Here is an 18936-nt window from a genome sequence, read left to right as displayed (position 1 = left end):
TCCGGCGCCCCCTCGCTCCTTCCCGGCCGTCCGGCGGCCCCTCGCTCCTTCCCCCGCCGCCTCCCGGGCTGGCAGCGCGGCCTCACCCGCCTCACGGCGGAGCGGCCTGCGGCCTGCTCCCCGCGGGACGGGCCAGCGCCCCGCCGTGCCCCCCCCGCGCCGCGGCGGGAGGCGGAGCCCAGCCCACCTGACGGCGGCGGGCGCTGCTGCAGTGCGCGGAGCCGCCGATCGCCGCTGGCCGCCGGAGCTCCGCGGCCGCAGCCCGCCGTGAGCTGGGGACCGGGGCGGGGGGTGTGTGTGTGTGTGGAAGCGCTCGGCGCGGCGGGCGGGGAGGGACAAAGCCGCCGCCATGTTTGGCGTTTGGGTAGAAAAACAGGCGAGGCGGGCCCTCGAGCGGGGGGGTGTCGAATGCGGCCCGCCGGGCTGGTGCGCGGGCAGCGGCGGGGTGCACGGGGTTTCACCGCCCCCAGCCGCGCCGTTGCGGGACCCCCCGGCGCGGCCGCGCTCCTCGGCCCCCCCCCCGCCCCGGCCCTGTGCCCCCCCCGCGCGGGGCGGCCGGACGTGACTGGCTGGTTTAATTTGTCACGCTGCCATTGGCTGGCGGCCGGTGAAGGAACAGGGGCGGGCGGTGCGTGACGTCAGGGCGCTGCGCAGCGCGGCCGGCGGCTATTTATAGGCGCGGAGGGGCGCTGCGCAGAACGAGCGAGCAGGCGGGTCGGGCCCGGGCAGGCCGGCGGCTTCATCGCGCCTCATCCCCGCGGGAGCTGGGAAAAAGCGATCGAAAAGCCGCGATCCGCCTTCGCCGGAGTGTCCCTTCGGCGGCCGCTGAGCTTTTGTTTCCGTTTGCGCAGCGCCCGAGCGCCCCTACCGAGCTTTGTCTTCTCCCGGCCCCTGTGGGGAAGGCGCGGCCAAGATGGACCCTTGTCACACCGAGGAGACCGAGGGCGAGATCCCCGGCTTGGGTAAGGCCCGGCGGGGGGGGGGGGGGTGTGGGGTGGGGCGGGGAGCGGTGGCGAGGGGGAAGCGGGGGGGGGTGGGGCGGCCGGGCCGCTGCGGATGGGGGAGGGGCGGCCGGGCCCGCCCGCTCCGGGGCCCCGGCGCCGCTGAGCCCCCGCCTTGGCGCCTGCTGGCGGTGGGGGCCGCGCACCGCGCTGCCGGCGCGGCCCCGGGCGAGGGCGGCCTTGGCGGCGGCCCTGCCCGACCGGGTGGCGGCCTCGCGGCGCGGCCGCGTGCGCCGCTCCCCTCCCCCCCCCCCCGCCGCCGTGTGCGTCGTGGCGGCCGCGGCGCTCGGCGGGGCCTCGAGCGATTTGGGGGTGCTGTCCTGTCTCGGCCTCCGGTGCGAGCGCCGGCGGGCCCCTCCCCGCCGTTATAGCCTCTTGGGGGGGCGGGGGGGAACTCGTTTACTCGGGGGGATGTCGTAAACAAGATATGCTTAAATCGCAGTTCATTACAGCTGTAACCCTCGCGACTACAGTAACGTCCATCCTTAAGTAGCGTAAATCCTGTGAAAACAGCCATTCAATAAAGCAGAAGTTGAAAGTAAAGGCTTCTGGACGCCATAACAGTCTCGTCTTAAAATGGTGAACTATGCCAGTTATTGCAAAACAGCCCTGCCTCCGCGCCTGCTATCTCTCTGCTGGGTTGTCAGCCGTTGATAACCCGTTAACTCCTCCGTTGTTAAAGCCAGTTACTAGCCAATATTAACTTAAAATCTTTATTAAACAGCATAGAATATACATAAAGTACATAATCGAAACACCCCTATTTGTTCATTTTAACTATACAGAAAACTATCAAAACCCACACAGGTTAGACAAGCAAAAAAACCCAAACCATATTTTGCACTTCAATCTTGCCTGAAAATAAGCTATAGAGGTAATGCATTCAGTTAAAGTAAATTGTCTAAGAAAACACTGATTGTTAGGTTTTAACTCTTCAGCTTCAGGAACTTCCTCAAATTAATTTTCATCTTCTTAAGAAGTCAGGAAAGACTTGACCTGTGGAAACAAAAAGCATATTTATTTGATGCACTAAAAGAAAATCTAAGTCGTTAGGCTTTTCCCTTTCTTGGGGAACAAATGGTTTGTTACTGTAGTGTCTCCAGTGCTATTCTGCCTCAATACATAATTCATGACCTGAAATGGTTTTCAGTAGAGCAGATGGCTGTGAACCCAAGATTAGTAAGTTAGTACTAGGTAGAATTGAGCAACTTAATTACTCAAAAATAGCAAGTACTTAAGAAAGATAGCATGTATGAGTGTAGGCTCGTTCATAACTCTCTAAGCTGTTAATTACTGGTTTCCATGAGGCTATAACTTAAGGATGAATACCTCCACAACTGAACATTGTGCTCCCCTCCTCAGTTGATGTAGAGCTATTTAATGGGAAGAATTAGGCTTGGCTTGAAGGAGTCATTCTTCAGTAATCTCAAGTTGATGACCCAGAACAAGATGTAGAAAATGGTTTATACGGTTCAATAGGAGGGCACTTCTTTTCATCTTACAAGAATAGTCTTGTTGGGGCAGTGGGGAAAGGAAGACTCTAGTGTCCCAGTGAGTGACGTAAGTAATGTTACATCTCTGCTTGGAGGGTTGGGGGTGAGCTCAATACCTTTAAGTATTTAGGATGAGGGTTTTTGCTGTGGACTAGGCACACAGCACATGGCTCCAGCAGTAGAATTTCTCCGGGCATTTCCGAAGTCTTGCCTTTCCTTGGAATTAGCAAACACCATTTTGACTCAAGTTACCACCTTGTTTCCTGAAATGGCTGTTGACTCTCCCTCCCAATACTACTTAGAAGTCTCACTCCATGCATTTAGAACTACGTACAAGGTTCAGTTATCTCTGCATTTGTCAGATGTGTTGTGCTCTGTCCAGGAAGAGCCTAGATCCCTAGAATGCGAGGAGGCATAAATAGCTGTAAGCTGACTGCGGGATTTTTCTAAGGACATCATGGCTGACATGAGTTGAAACAGTATGGCAGTGCAGACTTGCCAGAGAGTAGTCAGACTACTTCAGCTGCTCTGTACTTGCATCCCCCACAATTGCCCCCCTTTACCGTTTTCCCTTGAATTGTGAGAATAAGGAGGTAGGATGAAATGATTTTTTTTGAAGGAAAGCAAAAAGCCTTTTCTGTAGCCATAGAGCTTCCTCATAAGTCTGTGAAGGAGGCTGATTGTACTAGCCCCAAACAAGCACTTCATCCCATCTGAAGAATGTAAATTGATAACATAGCTATTACTGCAGAAGAAAAGCAGATACGAGGAAACATTATTTAATACTTACCTTATCAATCAGGTACTCCTGTTTAATCTTGTCATTCTTAAAATCTTCATTAACATCCAAAACTAGAATGGGGATCTCTCTAAGGTTCTCAAAATCGACTCTGTTAAATGGAAGAACATAATGCTAGTAAAAATGGTATGAAGTACTGTGTATAAAACAATGTAGCTCTTCAGTTGCTTTCCAAGTCATCTTAAAGGTGCAGCATTACTTAGATTACTGCATGCACCTGAGATGTTAATGGTGATGCCCATGACTTAAGTGTAAAGCCCAAGTCAAGTCTGTCCTTAATTGCTCTTGTATAACCAAGATTGTATCACCACAATTTTCATGTATTTCATAAATCTGGCCTTCTAATATCTATTTTATTGTACAAGTAGGGTGGGGAAGATAGGTAAAGGAAGTTAAGGTAAGAAGCATAAACTCATTCTTTTTGTTATGGACTCAATTAGCAGGAACGTGATTTTGATGAGAGGGAGTATTTTTAAAAATATCACTTGCCCTGTATCTCCCCACTCCTTTCCAGTTAACTGCTAATCCATTTACTAAGATGGAGTTTTAAAGCTTCCGTTGGTGGGGATGACCTCTTTAACAGGTTATAAGACTGGTGTTTGAAATGGCTTGGAGATAAGCAAGACCAGTTTGCCTCCAGGTTAGGAGCTGATGGGAGCAGTAGTTGTGCAACTGGATGTATTGTTCTCTTAAAGCAGTAGTTATTCCCTCTTCCTATGTGTGAAAAGCACTTCTAAAATGCAGTAAGTGTGCTGAACAACATTCTAACTTGTGTTTGCAGACTTAAGTGTTCCTGTGAAAAATACAGGAAATGCTTGCTCACAAGTTTGGAATGAGTACACAATGTAAACATTCCCAAAATTCCACAATATGCAGTGCTGCCTTGTCTCCTAAGCATTTGGGTCATATTACATGAAACTTAGGAAAGTAGATGTGAATGATAATGTACTTTTCCTGGAATTGTTATGCTTCCCATTTGGTGGAGTATTTCAGGCTCCTCTAGGGGAAACTCTAAAGTCTGCTTTCACATTTAGAGATTCCTTACATGGGAAGGAAGTTGGGGGTGAAGGTATGCAGAGATTACTTAGCTGCTGACTGTGTTTCTTGTGTGTAATAGTACCTGCGAAAAGCCTTTCTGATTATTATTTTGAAGCTAGGGTTAATATTTAAACCTTGTTGAAATACAGTCATCCTATTATAAAGGTAGTTGGGACCTTGCCCTCCCTTACATTGGAACTGGAAGCTGCTTAGCAGATGACTTGCGTGATCAGCCACCTGAACACAATCTCAACTCTGTCCTATTCCTGAGTACTTTCAGTTCTCATATCCTTGCTGGAGTTAGAGCTACACAGCTTTCCTAGTTGAAGCTAATGCTTAACAAAGGCTTTAAATTAGATTAATTTTCATTGCTTGGCAATTTTTACTTCCCTGCCAAGAGATGACCTTCCCTCTGCCTATAACTTAGAGGAATCATATCTGTGCCAAGAAGCCTGGAGTGGGTCTAAAGATATGTGCCTGTGTGAAGCTAGACTTAAACCTTAGCTTTATCCCTAATCAACTTTAGCATAAGGTAGGAAAGAGCATTGCCTCTAAGTTGAAACTTGCCTATAGAAAATGGGTTTATACCTCATAGTCCTTTCATGAAGCCAGGTTTCATGTTTATAGTGGAGGTTTTCCAAATACTCAAGCTCAATTCCTTGCTCCTCTTCTCTTCCCCTCATCTGTAGCCTTTCCATGCATTTCTGGAAAAAAAAGTACAAGCCTGGACATTAATCATGTGTTGAAGGCTAAATCAGTTAAACAGATCAAGCGGTCCTTAAATCAGAAGAACTAACACTAGATGTTAGTGAGCATTAACTTTAAATGCCTGGCTGAATATAAATAAGTTAAATCTAGAATAACTTTTTTTAAAAAAACCACTTGAGCCACTTCAGCTAAGTGTCAGTAGTTCTTACTAAAAGACTATCTTAACTTCAACTCAGGACTGTATAGGAAGGGAAGTCAGACTTCATTCCCAAGTTCAATTTCAGCCTTGGGTCCTTACTGAGAGTGGCGGGTGTTAGTGACTGTAGCATTTGCTGACATCTATGATAGGCTTCCCATTATATTGGGGGGGGGGTAATTCAGTGTTAAGTCCCTGCAGTATTATGTCATGAACACTTAGGGTTTTGTACCCTCTTAAGCTCTAGGGAACAAAAGTTGGAGCTGAAAATTGCTGAACATACCTGAGGTGTGGTTCTTAGGTAGATCATGCCATCCAGTTCTACATCTGATTCAAACTGATTCAAAAGCCATGTGTGCCAGTCCTGATAAATAGCCCACTCTGTTTCATTAATATTTCCAGACTCAAACAGGTTAGAAGCAAATATGTATCTGCAATGGAAGACATCAGTTTCATGCCAGGAATGACTAAAGTGGACTACTGAAACACTTCTAATTAGAATCAGAATCATGGTAGTGAAAAAAATAGCTGCCCACTCTTATACTCTTAATACCTTCCAACTCTAACCTGTTGAATCAAACCTGCTCCTTGCAGGTAGTAGTTTAATACCAAGTGTTTCCCCAGCTCCATGTCTTTGAGCATAAAGACCTGGAGCTTTTAATCTGAACTTTTGCTGCACTGTGAGAGCAATTACCTGTCACTGTACACGGATCTCTCAAAAAACTGCACTGGATGTTCTGCTTCATGTAGCTTGGCTGAGACAGGTTTTAATTGTGCTCTTACTCGGCTCAAGCAAGCGTAAGTCTGAAATGTATAAGCCCATCTTGTGGGTTTATCATACAGCATTTGAAGTAGATTTCCTCCACTCTTCTGAGATGTTGAAAGTTCCTAGGGAACAAGAGAGAAAACTTAGTACCAGTATATTTGCAGGACTTCACTCCCTTTTCTCAATCCAGAATTCTGTTATGTCAAAGTAAGAATTCATGGCCTTGTATTTATTTTAGGAAACTGCTTAGGTATAGGAGTAAAGAGATTTGTTTCTCAGCTGATGGTAATCTTTACGACAGCTTCTGCAGAATAGGTTGTTCACTGAGTTCCAGACTTTAACGTGATTCTTGTGGAGTAGGGGTGGTTATTTGGAATATGCATTCAATAGAATCTTCCTAAGTAGCCTTTACAATTTCCGAGTGTCAGACCAACTGGTACAATAGTTGGGATGACTCTGGGTGCTCCAGACGAAGTATAGCTGAATTTTGGGATGGCTCCCTGGCCAATCACTGCAGCTTCTTCTGTGCCCTGCCTTTCTCCCCAAGCTTCCCAAATCAGCACACCCACCTCGCATTCATCTTCGGCTGTCTGGATGTTGCACCACTTGGCGATGGGTTCGGGGATGATCTCCCACTCATCGCTGTGTTTCTCTAGCAGCCTGACAAATGTTGACTTCCCTGCAGCTGCAGAAGATGTGAAAAGTTCACCGAGGGTGGGGGTTAGTCTGGTCATAGTGATAAAGGTACAGTGGCAGCTGTGAGGTTTCTTGGAGAGGCTGTAGGCAGTGTTGCTGCAGTGTTTGAGGTGCAGAGCTGCACGGGACCCCCCGCAGGCTTTGGGCCGCTGGGAGCGGGGCTAGGCGCTGGGGAAGGGCTGGCGGGGGCGCCTGCACCGTGTCGGTGCACCTTCCGAGAAAACAGCTCTAATCGCCGGCCCCAGAAGGCCGTGTCTAGGCCGGGCAGCCGATAAGGGGCCGGCAGGGCCGCGGCTGCGCCTCCATTTTAGGAACAGGCTGAGCCGGGGGCGGGGCTTAGCGCGACATTGTTTGGGAGCCGGCGGAGCAGAGGGAAGCCGCCGCGCCTGCGCGGGGCGGGGGCGAGGGGGAAGGCCACCGCGCATGCGCGGCGCGGGCAGCGGGCTGGCGCCGGCGGGCGGGTGACGCAGTGGCGGGCTGGAGCGCCGCGTAGGGGCCGAGCGCGCGGAAGGCGGCCCCGCGGCTCGCGCTGCCGCGGGCATCGCCCTCGGTGCTGAGGCTCGGTCCTTGAGCCGGCAGGGAGTGCGCGAACGTCCCCGGGGGCGGGCGAAGGACGGGCTGTTCATTCTCTTAAACCCACCCACACGGCGGCTAGCCGCGAACGAGGACGCCGCCTCCTCGCTGTAACGGACACCTGGCGGGTCCGGCCTGGGCAGGGCGGTGGCTGCGGACGGCGGGGCTCCCCTCCCCCCACCCCGGCGATGGCGCCAACTTTGAGTCTGGCCGGGAGCGGGTCTCGGCCCGGCGGCAGCAGATGCGCGCCAGCTGCGCTTCTCCCTCAACGAGAGCCCTCCGCCTTCCTGTAGAGGTGGGTGGGAAAAGCCCCTCAGCCGACCCCCTCCCGGAGCGTCTCCTGTGCCACCTCAGGGTGCTCCCGTCCCGGGGCCCCAACCGCCACGGGCACGAGCCCCGACTTCCCTCCCCCGCCGCCGCGCTCACCGATGTTCCCCTCGATGGAAATCTTTCTGAGGCGCTTCTGGAAGCTGGCGTCGAGGGAGCTGGCGGGGCTGCGGCAGTGTCGCTTGGCGGGGGTGGACATGGCGGCGCTGAGCGGGAGCACACGGGGCTCCCGGCTGCTCCAGCCCACTTTAAGTCTTCCGGTGGGCGGGATGGCCGCCTCCCGCCGCCACTCCCCGGGAAGAGGCGGAGGCGCTGTCCCCCCTCCCCGCCGCGGTGGGCTGCAAGCTGCTCCTTCTGCTGCCGTTCCCGCCCGGCCAGGGGAGCGCGGTGAGCGCGGCGGCTGCTGCTGCCTTCAGGGTTTTTTAAAATGGGTGTTTAGCAAGTGAAATCGAGCACAGCTGCTTTGTTCAGGAAGTTACCGTAAAACGGTTCCACTTACTGATTTGATTTGCATTAATGTAAACAAGTTCTTAATCTTGTTTGATTTATAGACATAAACTTTGAGAGCATCCTTTCTTCTTGTCCTTTTTTTCTTTTTCAGAAAGCCTCCAGCTTTGGGGGGGGGAGGTAGTTGGTAGTGGTCTGAATTGGTACCTGTTAAACTAAACATACTGCATAGTTAGGTGAGGGATGAGGCCATGCAGATTCGCAGGCAGCGAAATGGCTCAGCCTGGGGCTGTCAGTTTTGGTATCGACTGGGAAAGCAACAGGCACGGATGAGGGTCAGTGCTGCTCTGAGCAGTGTTGCTTCTCGGCTCTGGAATTCCTGTGCCAGTGTGGGCATGTATGGGGCTTTATGGAGTCTGCTTAACTCTTGGCATGGGCTATCACCTGTGCGGGCAAGCTGAAACATGAACTGCTTGTTCTTTCCAGGGTAAAGAAAGGGGATGGAGGATTCTTAGATAATAGTTTTTACGGGCACAACCATCTGCGGTGGTGCGACCATAGTTATTCCAGTTGGCTCTATAATAATGAGGTTCAGGGTGAAATCTAGCTAGGTCTGGTGTGTTTGGAGGAGATGGGAGGGAGTTATATTTTCCTTTCTTTTATGATAATTGTGACCCATGTCTCTTCTTTCCCCATCTCCTACAAACACACCAGGCTTCAGTGACCGAAGCGAGCAGATTGTTTCACGTGGGGTAGCGTCAGCATTTGAAGCTGGTAAGTGCTAGTTCCCACACACCTTTTTGTTCAGCCAGACTCCTCACTCTCCGTGCAACGCGTGCCGTGCTGGTGCGGGGGACGAGTGTCGGTAGCGGGCACCGGCCCCGCGCACACCGGCGGCCCCGAGCAGAGCACCGGGGGGAGGACGGGGGGGGGGCGGGGAGCAGCGTGCGGCCTCCGGGGCATGCGCAGTGTGGAGAGCGGCGCTGAGGCGCATGCGCGCAGGCCCGACCTGCGCTCTGCGCGGGAGTCAGCGCTGTGGCTTTGTTCAGAGGGGTAGACAGGCGACGCATGCGCACAATTCCGGGGCAGAGGGGTGGTGGTGGAAGACCATAGACTAGCGAGGACGCATGCGCAACCTGGCGGGAGCGGCGCGGGGAGCGTTTGCGTAGCGGGTGTGTGTCCCGGGGCGGAGGAGCGCAGTGGTACTACAGAGCATGCGCAGGTGGGTCCTGCGGGGGCGGGAGCAGGAGCCCTCCGGGTGTTCATGCGCATGCGCCCCGCGCCTTACTCTCAGCCACGCCGCAGCCCCTTTCGGGAGCCTGTGAGAGGCCCGGGCAGCCCGCGCTCCGCGGCGGCCGCTCGCCACCCGCCGGTCTCCTGCCGGCCACGGATGTTGTGCGCGTCGGCGGGGACTGCAAGTGGTCGGGTCCACCAGGGCGGTGTCTGGGGCCGGGGTTCTTTGTGCGGCGGAAGGCCCGGCCCAGCGGAAGCGGGAGTACCCGCCGCCATTTCCTAGCGCGCTCTCGCCACAGGCTCGCCCGCTCGCTGCCGCCTGACTGGGACTAGGCGCTCTCCGGACAGCGGATCAGGCTCGGAGCCTTAGAACCACCGCGGAGCCCCACCATGTGTGCGTGCGGGGATGGGGCTGGGCGCGGGCCGGGGGGGCGGGCCAGGCGTGCGCCGGGCGGGAGCGGCTCTGTGTGTGTGAGGCGGGCAGCGGTCCGAGGTAGAGGAGGCTCGGGGGTGGGTGGGCACAGGCCGAGGGGGCCGCCGGGCGCTCTGAGGGCGTGCGGGTGGCGGCCGTGCTGTGCGGTGTCTCAAGGGGCCTGTTTTCGTCTTCTCCAGCAACCACAGAAGCTGAGGCGGAGCCGAGCCTCACCCCCAATGTGATGCTCAACACAGAGAGCAGCGAGGGATATGTGGTGAAGGTCAGGGGGCTGCCTTGGTCCTGCTCCACCGAGGAGGTGCAGAGGTTTTTCTCTGGTAAGCAGAACTGGGGGGGTTAGCGGTCTGGGAGAGGGGCCGGGCTCTGTTGTCAATTCCTAGTGCCTCTTGGGGACACTATGGCAGTGGGAATGCTGCAGTGAGCAATTCCAGAAGGTGTTCAGGGCACTTCAGTAGCTAGTGAAGTTTATAATGCAACAAGTGCCTCAGCTAGGATGCAGTGTGGAAAGCTATACTTTTGCTAGCAGGAGCTAGACATAAAGGAGCTTAGTCTGAGAGTTTGCTAGGAGAGCCACAACAGCCTTAGCTTCTTGAGCAACCAGAAGAGAAGCTTCCATTTCAAAGAAAACTTCAAAATTCTTGCTTCAGGTTGAACTAAATCAGTTTAGTTCTTGGTTCTGTCCTAATAGGCTCCCTTGTGTTAAGTGTTCAGCATGTCACGTTCTTCCCCCAAATTATTAGCATTCTGCCGTAATAAACAGTGGTCATAAATACATGCTTTCTTCAGTGACTGGCAATTTTAAAGCTGCTTCAGGCGTTTAGCATATTGGATTTGGGTTCTGATTTAGTTCATTATACTTACGCTGGTTGTTACTGCTCCTTATTTCACTTCATGCTAAGTAGAAAGTTTTAAGTTAGTTACGATCAAAAGCAGATAGCATGTTCAACTTGACTTGAGGCAGCAAAGCTTTGAAAATAGCAAATTTGCATTTATCCTTAATGTTTTGCTAATCTTCAGGCTTGACAAGAAGGGTAATTTGATTTTTAGTTAGTCCCTTAGCTTCGAAGTGACCAATAAAGTTATAACAACAGTACTGCTGGTTTTGTCATTGTGATATAACTTATAGTTGTTTTTTTCCTTTTACAGTATCTGAAACTTTTGAAGTCACAATGTTCCTGTAACTAAATTAATTCTGGCTTTCCTGTTTCATTTTCAGATTGCAAAATTCTAAATGGGGCTTTGGGTATCCGTTTCATCTACACTAGGGAGGGCAGACCAAGTGGAGAAGCATTTGCTGAACTTGAATCAGAGGAGGATGTGAAATTGGCACTGAAAAAAGACAGAGAAACAATGGGACACAGATATGTTGAAGGTTTGACTCAGTTGGTCTAGTAACTGACTAAATGTTTGTGCTTGATGGGTTTTTTGGTTAATTGCTTTTCTGTCTGTTTAAAATGCATGTGAAAGGACAAATGGACTTGTATATCATAAGTTGACTAGTTTCAAGGCAAATGGCTTTTAAAAATGTTGTGTATTCCAGAATGCATTAATTCTAAGTGCCTTTTACAGTTTTCAAGTCAAACAACGTTGAAATGGATTGGGTTCTGAAGCATACTGGTCCCAACAGCCCTGATACAGCTAATGATGGTTTTGTACGTCTTAGAGGACTCCCATTTGGCTGTAGTAAAGAAGAAATTGTACAGTTTTTTTCAGGTATGTGGGATAAAAGTAGTAGCTGTAGCACTATTGGTCTATGCTTAAAAAAAACCAAAACAAAACCATGGATTGCCCAGTAGTACTTCCAACAGTATACTGATGGGTATTAAAAGTAAATAAGCAATAAATAAGCAGTTCTTCATTAGTTACTGGGCTTGAGGGATCAATTCCTATAGTACTTGTTTGTTAAGTAATTGAGGGGACTCCAAAAAGTTGCTCTAATTCATACTTAGCAGGACATACTGATCCAAGTAAGGATAGCAGAAAACAAGTGTCTTGCTTTCTAAATTAAAAGTGAATGATTCAGATGGGAGGATATTTCCACCCACAGTCTTAGCTGGCTCACACCGTTCAGTGAAGGATGTGGAACACCCTTATTGCTGGGCTCAGTAGAAGGAGCAGGATGTGAGGAAGGGCATGCATTGTGCCTATGACTTCTTATAAATGTAGATTTTGTATTGAGTAAGGTTCCAGGAAAAAAAAACCTGCTGAACTCTACCCAAGTACAGATTTCTCCCCTCCCCACTCCCCTTCCTAGAGGGGAAAGAAACCCCCCTTGATGTTGGCTAGCTTAAAGCTTTTATCGATGAAGAGATAATGTCTTGTATTGACTCATTCTCGCTTTTTTGCAGCTGTTGTATGTTTTAGGAACTGGAATACTATTGTAAATGCCTAAGAATGAAATCTGTTGATTTATCTAGGATTTAGCCTGGTAGTATTTTCATAGTAGTAGATTTCTAAATGTGAGTGTTAAAATTAGCTGGAATGTTTTGCTATAACAAGATGTGATTGAGCTTACTGTTCTGCTTTAAAATATGGTAGAAATATTTCCAATTTTGCAACTACAGAACTTGTTTTTTGTTTTCTGAATCAGTAATGTATTGTGAACAAAATGCACATGCTTAGGAATTGCTCTTAAGTTCTGTCTTTCTTACGTGGTTAAGTGATACAAGCTTTAAAAACTGTTAATATGCTTGATATACAAAATGTGCCTCTTCTCAGAAACTAATACTTTTGAAATTACTTCATGATTTTTTCTTAATTAAGCACTTCTAAAGATAAAAAAAATTAATGCTGAACCTTGATGTTTGCATAAGACTAATTATTTTACCTGAGTGACTTCTAGTAAAAATACTTGTTACGTATAAAGCTGTTTAACTTGCTGTGTTTGAATTCAAGTTGTCTTTAAAAGTTCATCTTAAATACTTTCACAGAATTGAGGAGGTTTGTAATATGTGAACTTCTTAATGCACCCTGCATTAGATGCTTTATCTGAGGAGTTGTCCGTGACACTCGGAGCGTTTCTGTGCTCTGCAGGGTGGGTTAAGAACGTAAACTGAATGGTATGTGATCGTGGATCTCTTTCTGTTGACATGCTTTTTCTTCTAGTGTTCTAGAATCAACATACCATTCACTTACAAGTGTTAAAATTCTGGTGTATTTAAAGCTATAAGAAAAACTCATGACTGGGCTTGTGATGTTAATATTGCCCCCCTACTGGGGTTATTTGTCCTTGGGTTGAAGGGTTGGAAATCGTGCCAAATGGGATAACATTGCCGGTGGACTTCCAGGGGAGGAGTACGGGGGAGGCCTTCGTGCAGTTTGCTTCACAGGAAATAGCTGAAAAGGCTCTAAAGAAACACAAGGAAAGAATAGGGCACAGGTGGGGATGGATGGTTGGTTGGCTATGTCACTTTTCTTATGGTAAACAATTAAATCCATATTCTCTCTTCTGAAAATGTTAACATCCGAATAGAAATAGTATTTTCGTCTCTAACTCGGTCATAAGTAAAGGTATTGCTAATGTGCACATGGCACAGGCTGTTTGGATCTACCCAAAATGAAAGATAAAATTGGGCTAAGCTTAAGTGTGCTTTGGAAACTTTGTGATGCTGGAGGACTGCAAAACTGATAGCTTGGAAGTGACGAAGTTGAGAGACTATGGCTTTAACTTCTCAAATAGCACCAATTATGCCTTTAGCTCTAAAGACATGCACAGTACTCTTATTACCATAAGAAAATGTGATACTTTCTAAACTTGTTTTATAAGTTGAAATGTAACAAATTTTCTTACTGTATTAATCTTCAATGTAATAAGCATAGCTTTCAAGAAATTGTCACAAAGGGTTTTTATTCTATTTTACTTGTGACTATTTTTCATTGAAGCATGCACTTTTTGCCTATGCTGAATCACTGGAGCATAGGCTGGGTTCACTAGCACATGCAGAGCTTTTTGTAGCATCCTGATGGGTTAAAATCCTGGTGGAGGCTGGGTTTTTAACCCTCTGTTTACATTGCCACATGAGCAAAACAGTGCTGAGTTGAGCGGACGTCAGTCCCTCCTATGTTTTTTTGACTAACACTTTAAATTGGGGGGGAGGAGGGTGGGGAATCAATACTGCTCCCCCACCCTTAAGGTTGGGATACTGTGAAGTATGAGGAGCATGTAAACCCTTCAGTAATTGTAATTTCTTGAAAATACACTGATTTGAAAGTAATGTAGTACTTATAATAGTATGTCATTGCCTACATAACGTAAAGAAATCTGGCTTAAAATATACTGCCAGTTTCGAGGCTATGACTAAATGGCTTGTTTTAATGTAAAGTTGTGAGGTATTTGGGGAAGGAATTAAAGACTGACTTCTTTCTGTGGAAACACTTCTAGGTACATTGAGATCTTCAAGAGTAGTCGAGCGGAAGTGCGCACTCACTACGACCCTCCACGCAAGCTGTTGGCAATGCAGAGACCCGGTCCTTACGACAGACCTGGTCTTACGCGGGGATATAACAGTCTTGGTAGAGGAAGTAGCTTGGAAAGAATGAGGCGTGGAGCTTATGGAGGAGGTAAGTATACGAAGTCCAAGAGGGAGCTGCTCATCTGAGAAGCAGTGACACTTGGACCTGGTGGTGTCTTCCCTGCTTTGTAACTACTGGTTTGTGTGTGTCCTTGGCTTGATTTCTCCTAGAAGAAATGGAAAGTTCTAATACTAGTTGTCTGCCGTGTGTTCATGTGTATCTGGATCTTGCTGTAGTTGAAATGAACATGTTGTCCAATCTATTTATAGGTTATGGAGGTTATGATGACTACAATGGGTATAATGATGGCTATGGTTTTGGTTCTGATAGATTTGGAAGAGGTAAGATTTCTCTAGTAGGAATAGTAACTGAACTTTTCAATATGTCTCCAAAGAAACTAAAATACATCTGAAAGACCTAGAATGGACTCTTTTCTCTGCAGGAATGTCGGACCACAGATACGGCGACGGGGGATCCACCTTCCAGAGCACGACTGGTCACTGCGTCCACATGAGAGGTCTGCCTTACAGAGCTACGGAGAATGACATCTATAATGTGAGTTCCAAATCTGCCATTCTCTTAAGTGTATGGCTTTAAGATTCCGTGACCGTTACTGGGCATGTCAACTGCGCCGCAGTTAGAGAGTGTTCCTTAGAGAAAATGGCTTGCTGTAAAACCGCTTGCTGTTGCATTGGTGCGTTTTAATCTGTGTGACTTTCGTATGTAGTTCTTCTCACCTCTGAACCCTGTAAGAGTACACATCGAAATTGGACCAGATGGCAGAGTAACCGGAGAGGCAGATGTTGAATTTGCTACTCATGAGGACGCAGTGGCTGCTATGTCCAAAGACAAAGCAAATATGCGTAAGTACGACTGTATGTGGCTTCAGGGATAATACAGCACTGCAGTGTAGTGCGTCTGCTGTGGCTGCAATGCCAAAGGCTTTACTGCAGCCTTACTTGCAGTGAGGCCAACTGTGTGTGGGTTTGGTGTGGAATGCTCTCATGGTAAAATTTTCTTCTTCCAGAACACAGATATGTAGAACTCTTCCTGAATTCTACAGCAGGAGGAAGTGGTGGTGCCTATGGCAGTCAAATGATGGGAGCAATGGGTATGTGAAAACAGTCTTAACTGCACTTTTAAACAAGCACTTGATATTTAACGAAGCTGGCTAATTTTATACAGCTCCTGCTTATTCTATGCCTGGCATAAAAACTGAAATTCAACATTCTGTCTTAATCACACAGTCAAGGAATCGGAAGGGGTAGTCCAAGATTGGAACACTAGCACATTGCCAGGTATATAAACCTTTTGGGAATACATTTGAACAATTAATAGGTTGAACAAGCTGTGGTGCTGAATGTGGTCTGCATGGTGGGATGAGTGGCTCCTGGGTGTGTGGTGGTGGGGAGGGAAGTGGGAGATGCCTGTTCTTCTATCCTCCTTCCCCCTCCCTTTTTTTGGAGACCAGAACATAGTCTGGTGATGGAGGATGTATCTGTTGCATGTGACCTGCCTGCCATTCAAGCCTGGTCTGGTGGTGGTGGAAAATCTATTTGGAATTTGGAGAAACTGTCTGAATTGCTCTAGTAAACTCCAGAATTGTTTGAAAATCTAAAATGTGTGTTTGCAACACAAGTCTAAAGCCACTTCTGTGTCTGTAAAGCAGATACCCTTCTTGATACCTGACTTGTCTGGTTTCTTAGAGGCTGCTGTGGTGGTTGGTTTTTGGGGGTTTTCTTTCTCGAGGGTGGTGGGGTGGGGGTGTGTGTGTGAGAAGATACGCTGCTGCTTTTATAGTATCATGATTGCAAAATGTTGGAAGTCTAATGCTGATACTTGAACTACAGAAGGGTTTTGTGGGAGTATAGACAAGTGATGAGGTGAGGAGCAGTAGTTGCAGGCTTCAGTGGAGGTCTCCTGTAACGCTGCTGCAGTGTGCAGCCAGTCTGGAACAGCGGTGCCTCTGTCAGGAGTGCAGACAAACGAGTGACTCCGGTTAACGAGCTGGCATGCCTCCTGCAGGGGTGGGTGCTGTGGTGGGTGGCACTCTTCTGTGAGGTTGCTTAAAGCCAAGTTTAAGTCTCTTTGAGGTGTGCTTTATATACAATAGCAGATTGATCCTGCTATGTGTAGGCCATAGAAACTGCAGAAGTAAACCCTTACAGCAGGTGCTTGAGCATCACAAGCACTTGCTGTAATTCTTGAAGTTCTTGTTGCCACTTTGATTGTAGAATGTCTTTAGAAACCTGATCGCTTTCTTTGAGCTTGTTACCTTACACGCTTAGGAACTGGGTGAGAGCTAGCTAGTGCCAGAGTACAGGGGCTGTTAGTTAGGTTAGGATTTGTTGAGAATGAGCAGACTTTCTGACAGGCAAGCTCTTAACATTTTTTTATCCTTAACTTGAAAGGAAGCCAATCCAGTTACGGTGGTCCAGCTAACCAGCAGTTGAGTGGGGGTTATGGAGGAGGATATGGTGGTCAAAGCAGCATGAGTGGATATGGTAAGAGCATTTCTTCACTGGTTTTTAGGTGGGCTAAGTGCGGCTGGCTTAGCATGCCTTAGGGTGCTATTCACTGGTGTGGGAGGGCCATGGTACAGACTGGGCAGCACAAGCCCTGAAAGCTGGAGACTTGGCTGTTGTGAATTTTAGAACTAATGGAGAACTGGTGGGGACAACTAATGGAGAACTGGAGGGGAATGGATTTGAAACAAGAACTGGGAGCTGAGGGGGGGAAATGTGGGAAATTTGTTCTGATAAGGGGTAGGAAATGCCAGTCTGCAGACTTGCATTACTCTGACTTCTTATCATCTCAGTATGGAAGCTGGAGACCAGCCTGGTTTAAATACATGAGTACAAGGGGATGGTATGTGGGAGGCTGGGTGTTCTCTGCTTCTGCAGAACTGTGGTAGAAAGCACTGACTTCAAAAGGAGGGCAGGACAGAGCTGGCTCTTTCATTGAGCAACCAAGAAACTTAACTCTGGGTGTGGAGCTATAAACTGACACTCTGCAGTATTGGGCACAGTAGATGGTGTTTACGAGCTGGCCCAGCAAGGACAGGCGTTGGGGGAGTGATGCTTCGCGTCGGCCTGACCCGGCTGTGAACCTGCTGTCGGTTTTCCCCCTCAGACCCCGGGAGCCAGGGCGCCATGAACAGCAGCTACTACAGCAGCGGGAACCGGGCGTCCATGGGAGTCAACGGCATGGGCGGCATGTCCAACATGTCCAACATGAGTGGTGGCTGGGGAATGTAACCAATCGCTGACTTTTGGTCAAATCTTTTTTAAAAAACGAAAAAACAAAAAACTAAGTTTAACAGTTTTGCAATACAAGCTTGTGATTTATGCTTTACTGTAAGTGAATTCAGGATTGTTATTTTAAAACCTTTCAGGTTCAGTATTTTTGAACATAAGAAATGAACATTCATCTAGGATGTAATAACCAAGTTGAGTAAAGACTATAACTGTTAAACAATTTTGAGCGTTTCTCAAGTTAGTTTTGTTGTAGGAGTGTATTTAAGCAGTAAGCGTATTTAGGTTAAAGCTGTTCGAATTATGTTAAATGTTGCTCTTATACCATATTACATCCAACACTGTTTTGAATACGTGTTGAAAGAGACATGCTTTTTTGTAAAGAAACAATATAGGAGCTGTGTCTGAAATTCAAAGTGAACATTTGGCATGTTAGTTCTAGTTTATTTCTTTTAATATCCTGTAAGGCACGTTAAAGCTTTTTTTTTTTAAGTTAATGGGGGAAACGTGTTGAGACGCAATACGGCTACTTTAGGATTTTGGTCTTGGTGTTCGTATAAAATTCTGAGGCCTTGATTTAATCTTTCATTGTATCGTGATTTCCTTTTTAGGTGTATTGCGCTAAGTGAAACTTGTTAAATAAATCTTCCTTTTAAAAACTGGAACTCATTTCTTCTTGACCGCCAGCTTCTGTGGTGTAGCTACACCTGCAGAAGTGCTACTGTGCTCCTCTGTCCTTGGTGATCCTATACTCTAATCAGCTGCTCATTACTCTTAATGAGCTGGCCTTGTGGGATGTTGGAGTGACAATTGTTTCTCAGCCATGGGGGGGTTAGTGAAGAAAACCAGCACCTGCTGCAGGTCCTGAATGTGCTGTGGTTCAAAGCAGCCCAAGGCTGTGACAGGCCCTGGCCTGCCCAGAGCTGCCTGCTTGCCACAGGGGCTGAGAGGCTATTCTGTACTCATAGGGTTCTTCTTTGGCTCCAAATGCATCCATGGACTTGGCAGTTTAGTGCGACTGTGTTTCAATAAATTCAACTTGTCAAATATCATGCTTTAAAGATGTGGTTTATGAGCAACTTAGTTACAGCTTTGAGCACTGGAATGTCCCCTGGAATAATACGGGATCTACTTCCATGCACTTGCCATAGTGTCTTTATTTGCCCTTTCTACAGCAAAGAAAAGACCATCTTATTCTGCAGCAGTAGAGCTGGGGGGGTTAAGTGCTAAGCACTTTGTACTGTGGCCATTGTTGTCTGTCCTATTAAAAACCTGCTCACTTATGGGATGCTGACTGCAGTTGCACAGCACAGGTGGAGCAGGCTTGGTGCCAGAGCCCAGCAATACAGACTTCCCCTGCTCAGCTTGGGGGGGAACTAAAGAGCCACATGGCTGAGCACCCTGGTTTGTGCTGTTCTGAATGAAGCCTTTGAAAGAAACAGCCTGTGCACAACTGCTCA

At 48.2% G+C, this 18936-nt stretch overlaps 2 protein-coding genes across 11 annotated transcripts; one reads left to right on the top strand and one right to left on the bottom strand.

Annotated features, from left to right (window-relative positions):
• The first annotated feature begins 245 nt into the window (after positions 1-245).
• On the top strand, positions 246-18507 carry HNRNPH1 (heterogeneous nuclear ribonucleoprotein H1). 10 transcript variants are annotated; one of them, XM_059825542.1, is made up of 15 exons: positions 246-267; positions 852-962; positions 8759-8818; positions 9890-10027; positions 10927-11082; positions 11280-11423; positions 12951-13089; positions 14092-14270; positions 14492-14563; positions 14644-14777; positions 14950-15085; positions 15250-15333; positions 15470-15520; positions 16634-16726; positions 17355-18507. In XM_059825542.1, the coding sequence occupies exons 2-15, from the start codon at positions 914-916 to the stop codon at positions 17477-17479; spliced, it is 1560 nt and encodes a 519-aa protein (XP_059681525.1). In that variant the 5' UTR covers positions 246-267; positions 852-913; the 3' UTR covers positions 17480-18507. The 10 variants fall into 10 exon arrangements, with proteins under 10 accessions (XP_059681525.1, XP_059681527.1, XP_059681524.1 ...); XM_059825544.1 differs by lacking the exon at positions 246-267 and having other exon boundaries at positions 730-962; positions 14665-14777; XM_059825541.1 differs by lacking the exon at positions 246-267 and having other exon boundaries at positions 730-962.
• On the bottom strand, positions 1701-7802 carry LOC104251366 (deoxycytidine kinase 2). The gene is made up of 7 exons (XM_059825243.1): positions 7697-7802; positions 6571-6686; positions 5930-6123; positions 5519-5666; positions 4920-5035; positions 3285-3384; positions 1701-1997 (listed from the first exon to the last, which is right to left on the bottom strand). Exons 1-7 carry the CDS (start codon positions 7794-7796, stop codon positions 1974-1976), a joined length of 798 nt encoding a protein of 265 aa, XP_059681226.1. The 5' UTR covers positions 7797-7802; the 3' UTR covers positions 1701-1973.
• Positions 18508-18936: the final 429 nt, after the last annotated feature.

This window comes from Gavia stellata, chromosome 16, assembly GCF_030936135.1.
Source record: "Gavia stellata isolate bGavSte3 chromosome 16, bGavSte3.hap2, whole genome shotgun sequence".
Taxonomy (NCBI): Eukaryota; Metazoa; Chordata; class Aves; order Gaviiformes; family Gaviidae; genus Gavia; species Gavia stellata.
This window is presented reverse-complemented; position numbering and strand designations above follow the sequence as displayed.

Coding starts and splice junctions, on each gene's coding strand:
- LOC104251366 (XM_059825243.1), bottom strand. CDS start 7,796: ATGTCCACCCCCGCCAAGCGACACTGCCGCAGCCCCGCCAGCTCCCTC. Junction 6,687..7,696: donor TTCCATCGAGGGGAACATCG/GTGAGCGCGGCG, acceptor CATCTTCTGCAG/CTGCAGGGAAGTCAACATTT. Junction 5,036..5,518: donor ACCTAAGAACCACACCTCAG/GTATGTTCAGCA, acceptor TTTTTTTTCCAG/AAATGCATGGAAAGGCTACA.
- HNRNPH1 (XM_059825543.1), top strand. CDS start 914: ATGGACCCTTGTCACACCGAGGAGACCGAGGGCGAGATCCCCGGCTTG. Junction 963..8,758: donor GGGCGAGATCCCCGGCTTGG/GTAAGGCCCGGC, acceptor CAAACACACCAG/GCTTCAGTGACCGAAGCGAG. Junction 14,564..14,637: donor TTCTGATAGATTTGGAAGAG/GTAAGATTTCTC, acceptor TACATCTGAAAG/ACCTAGAATGGACTCTTTTC.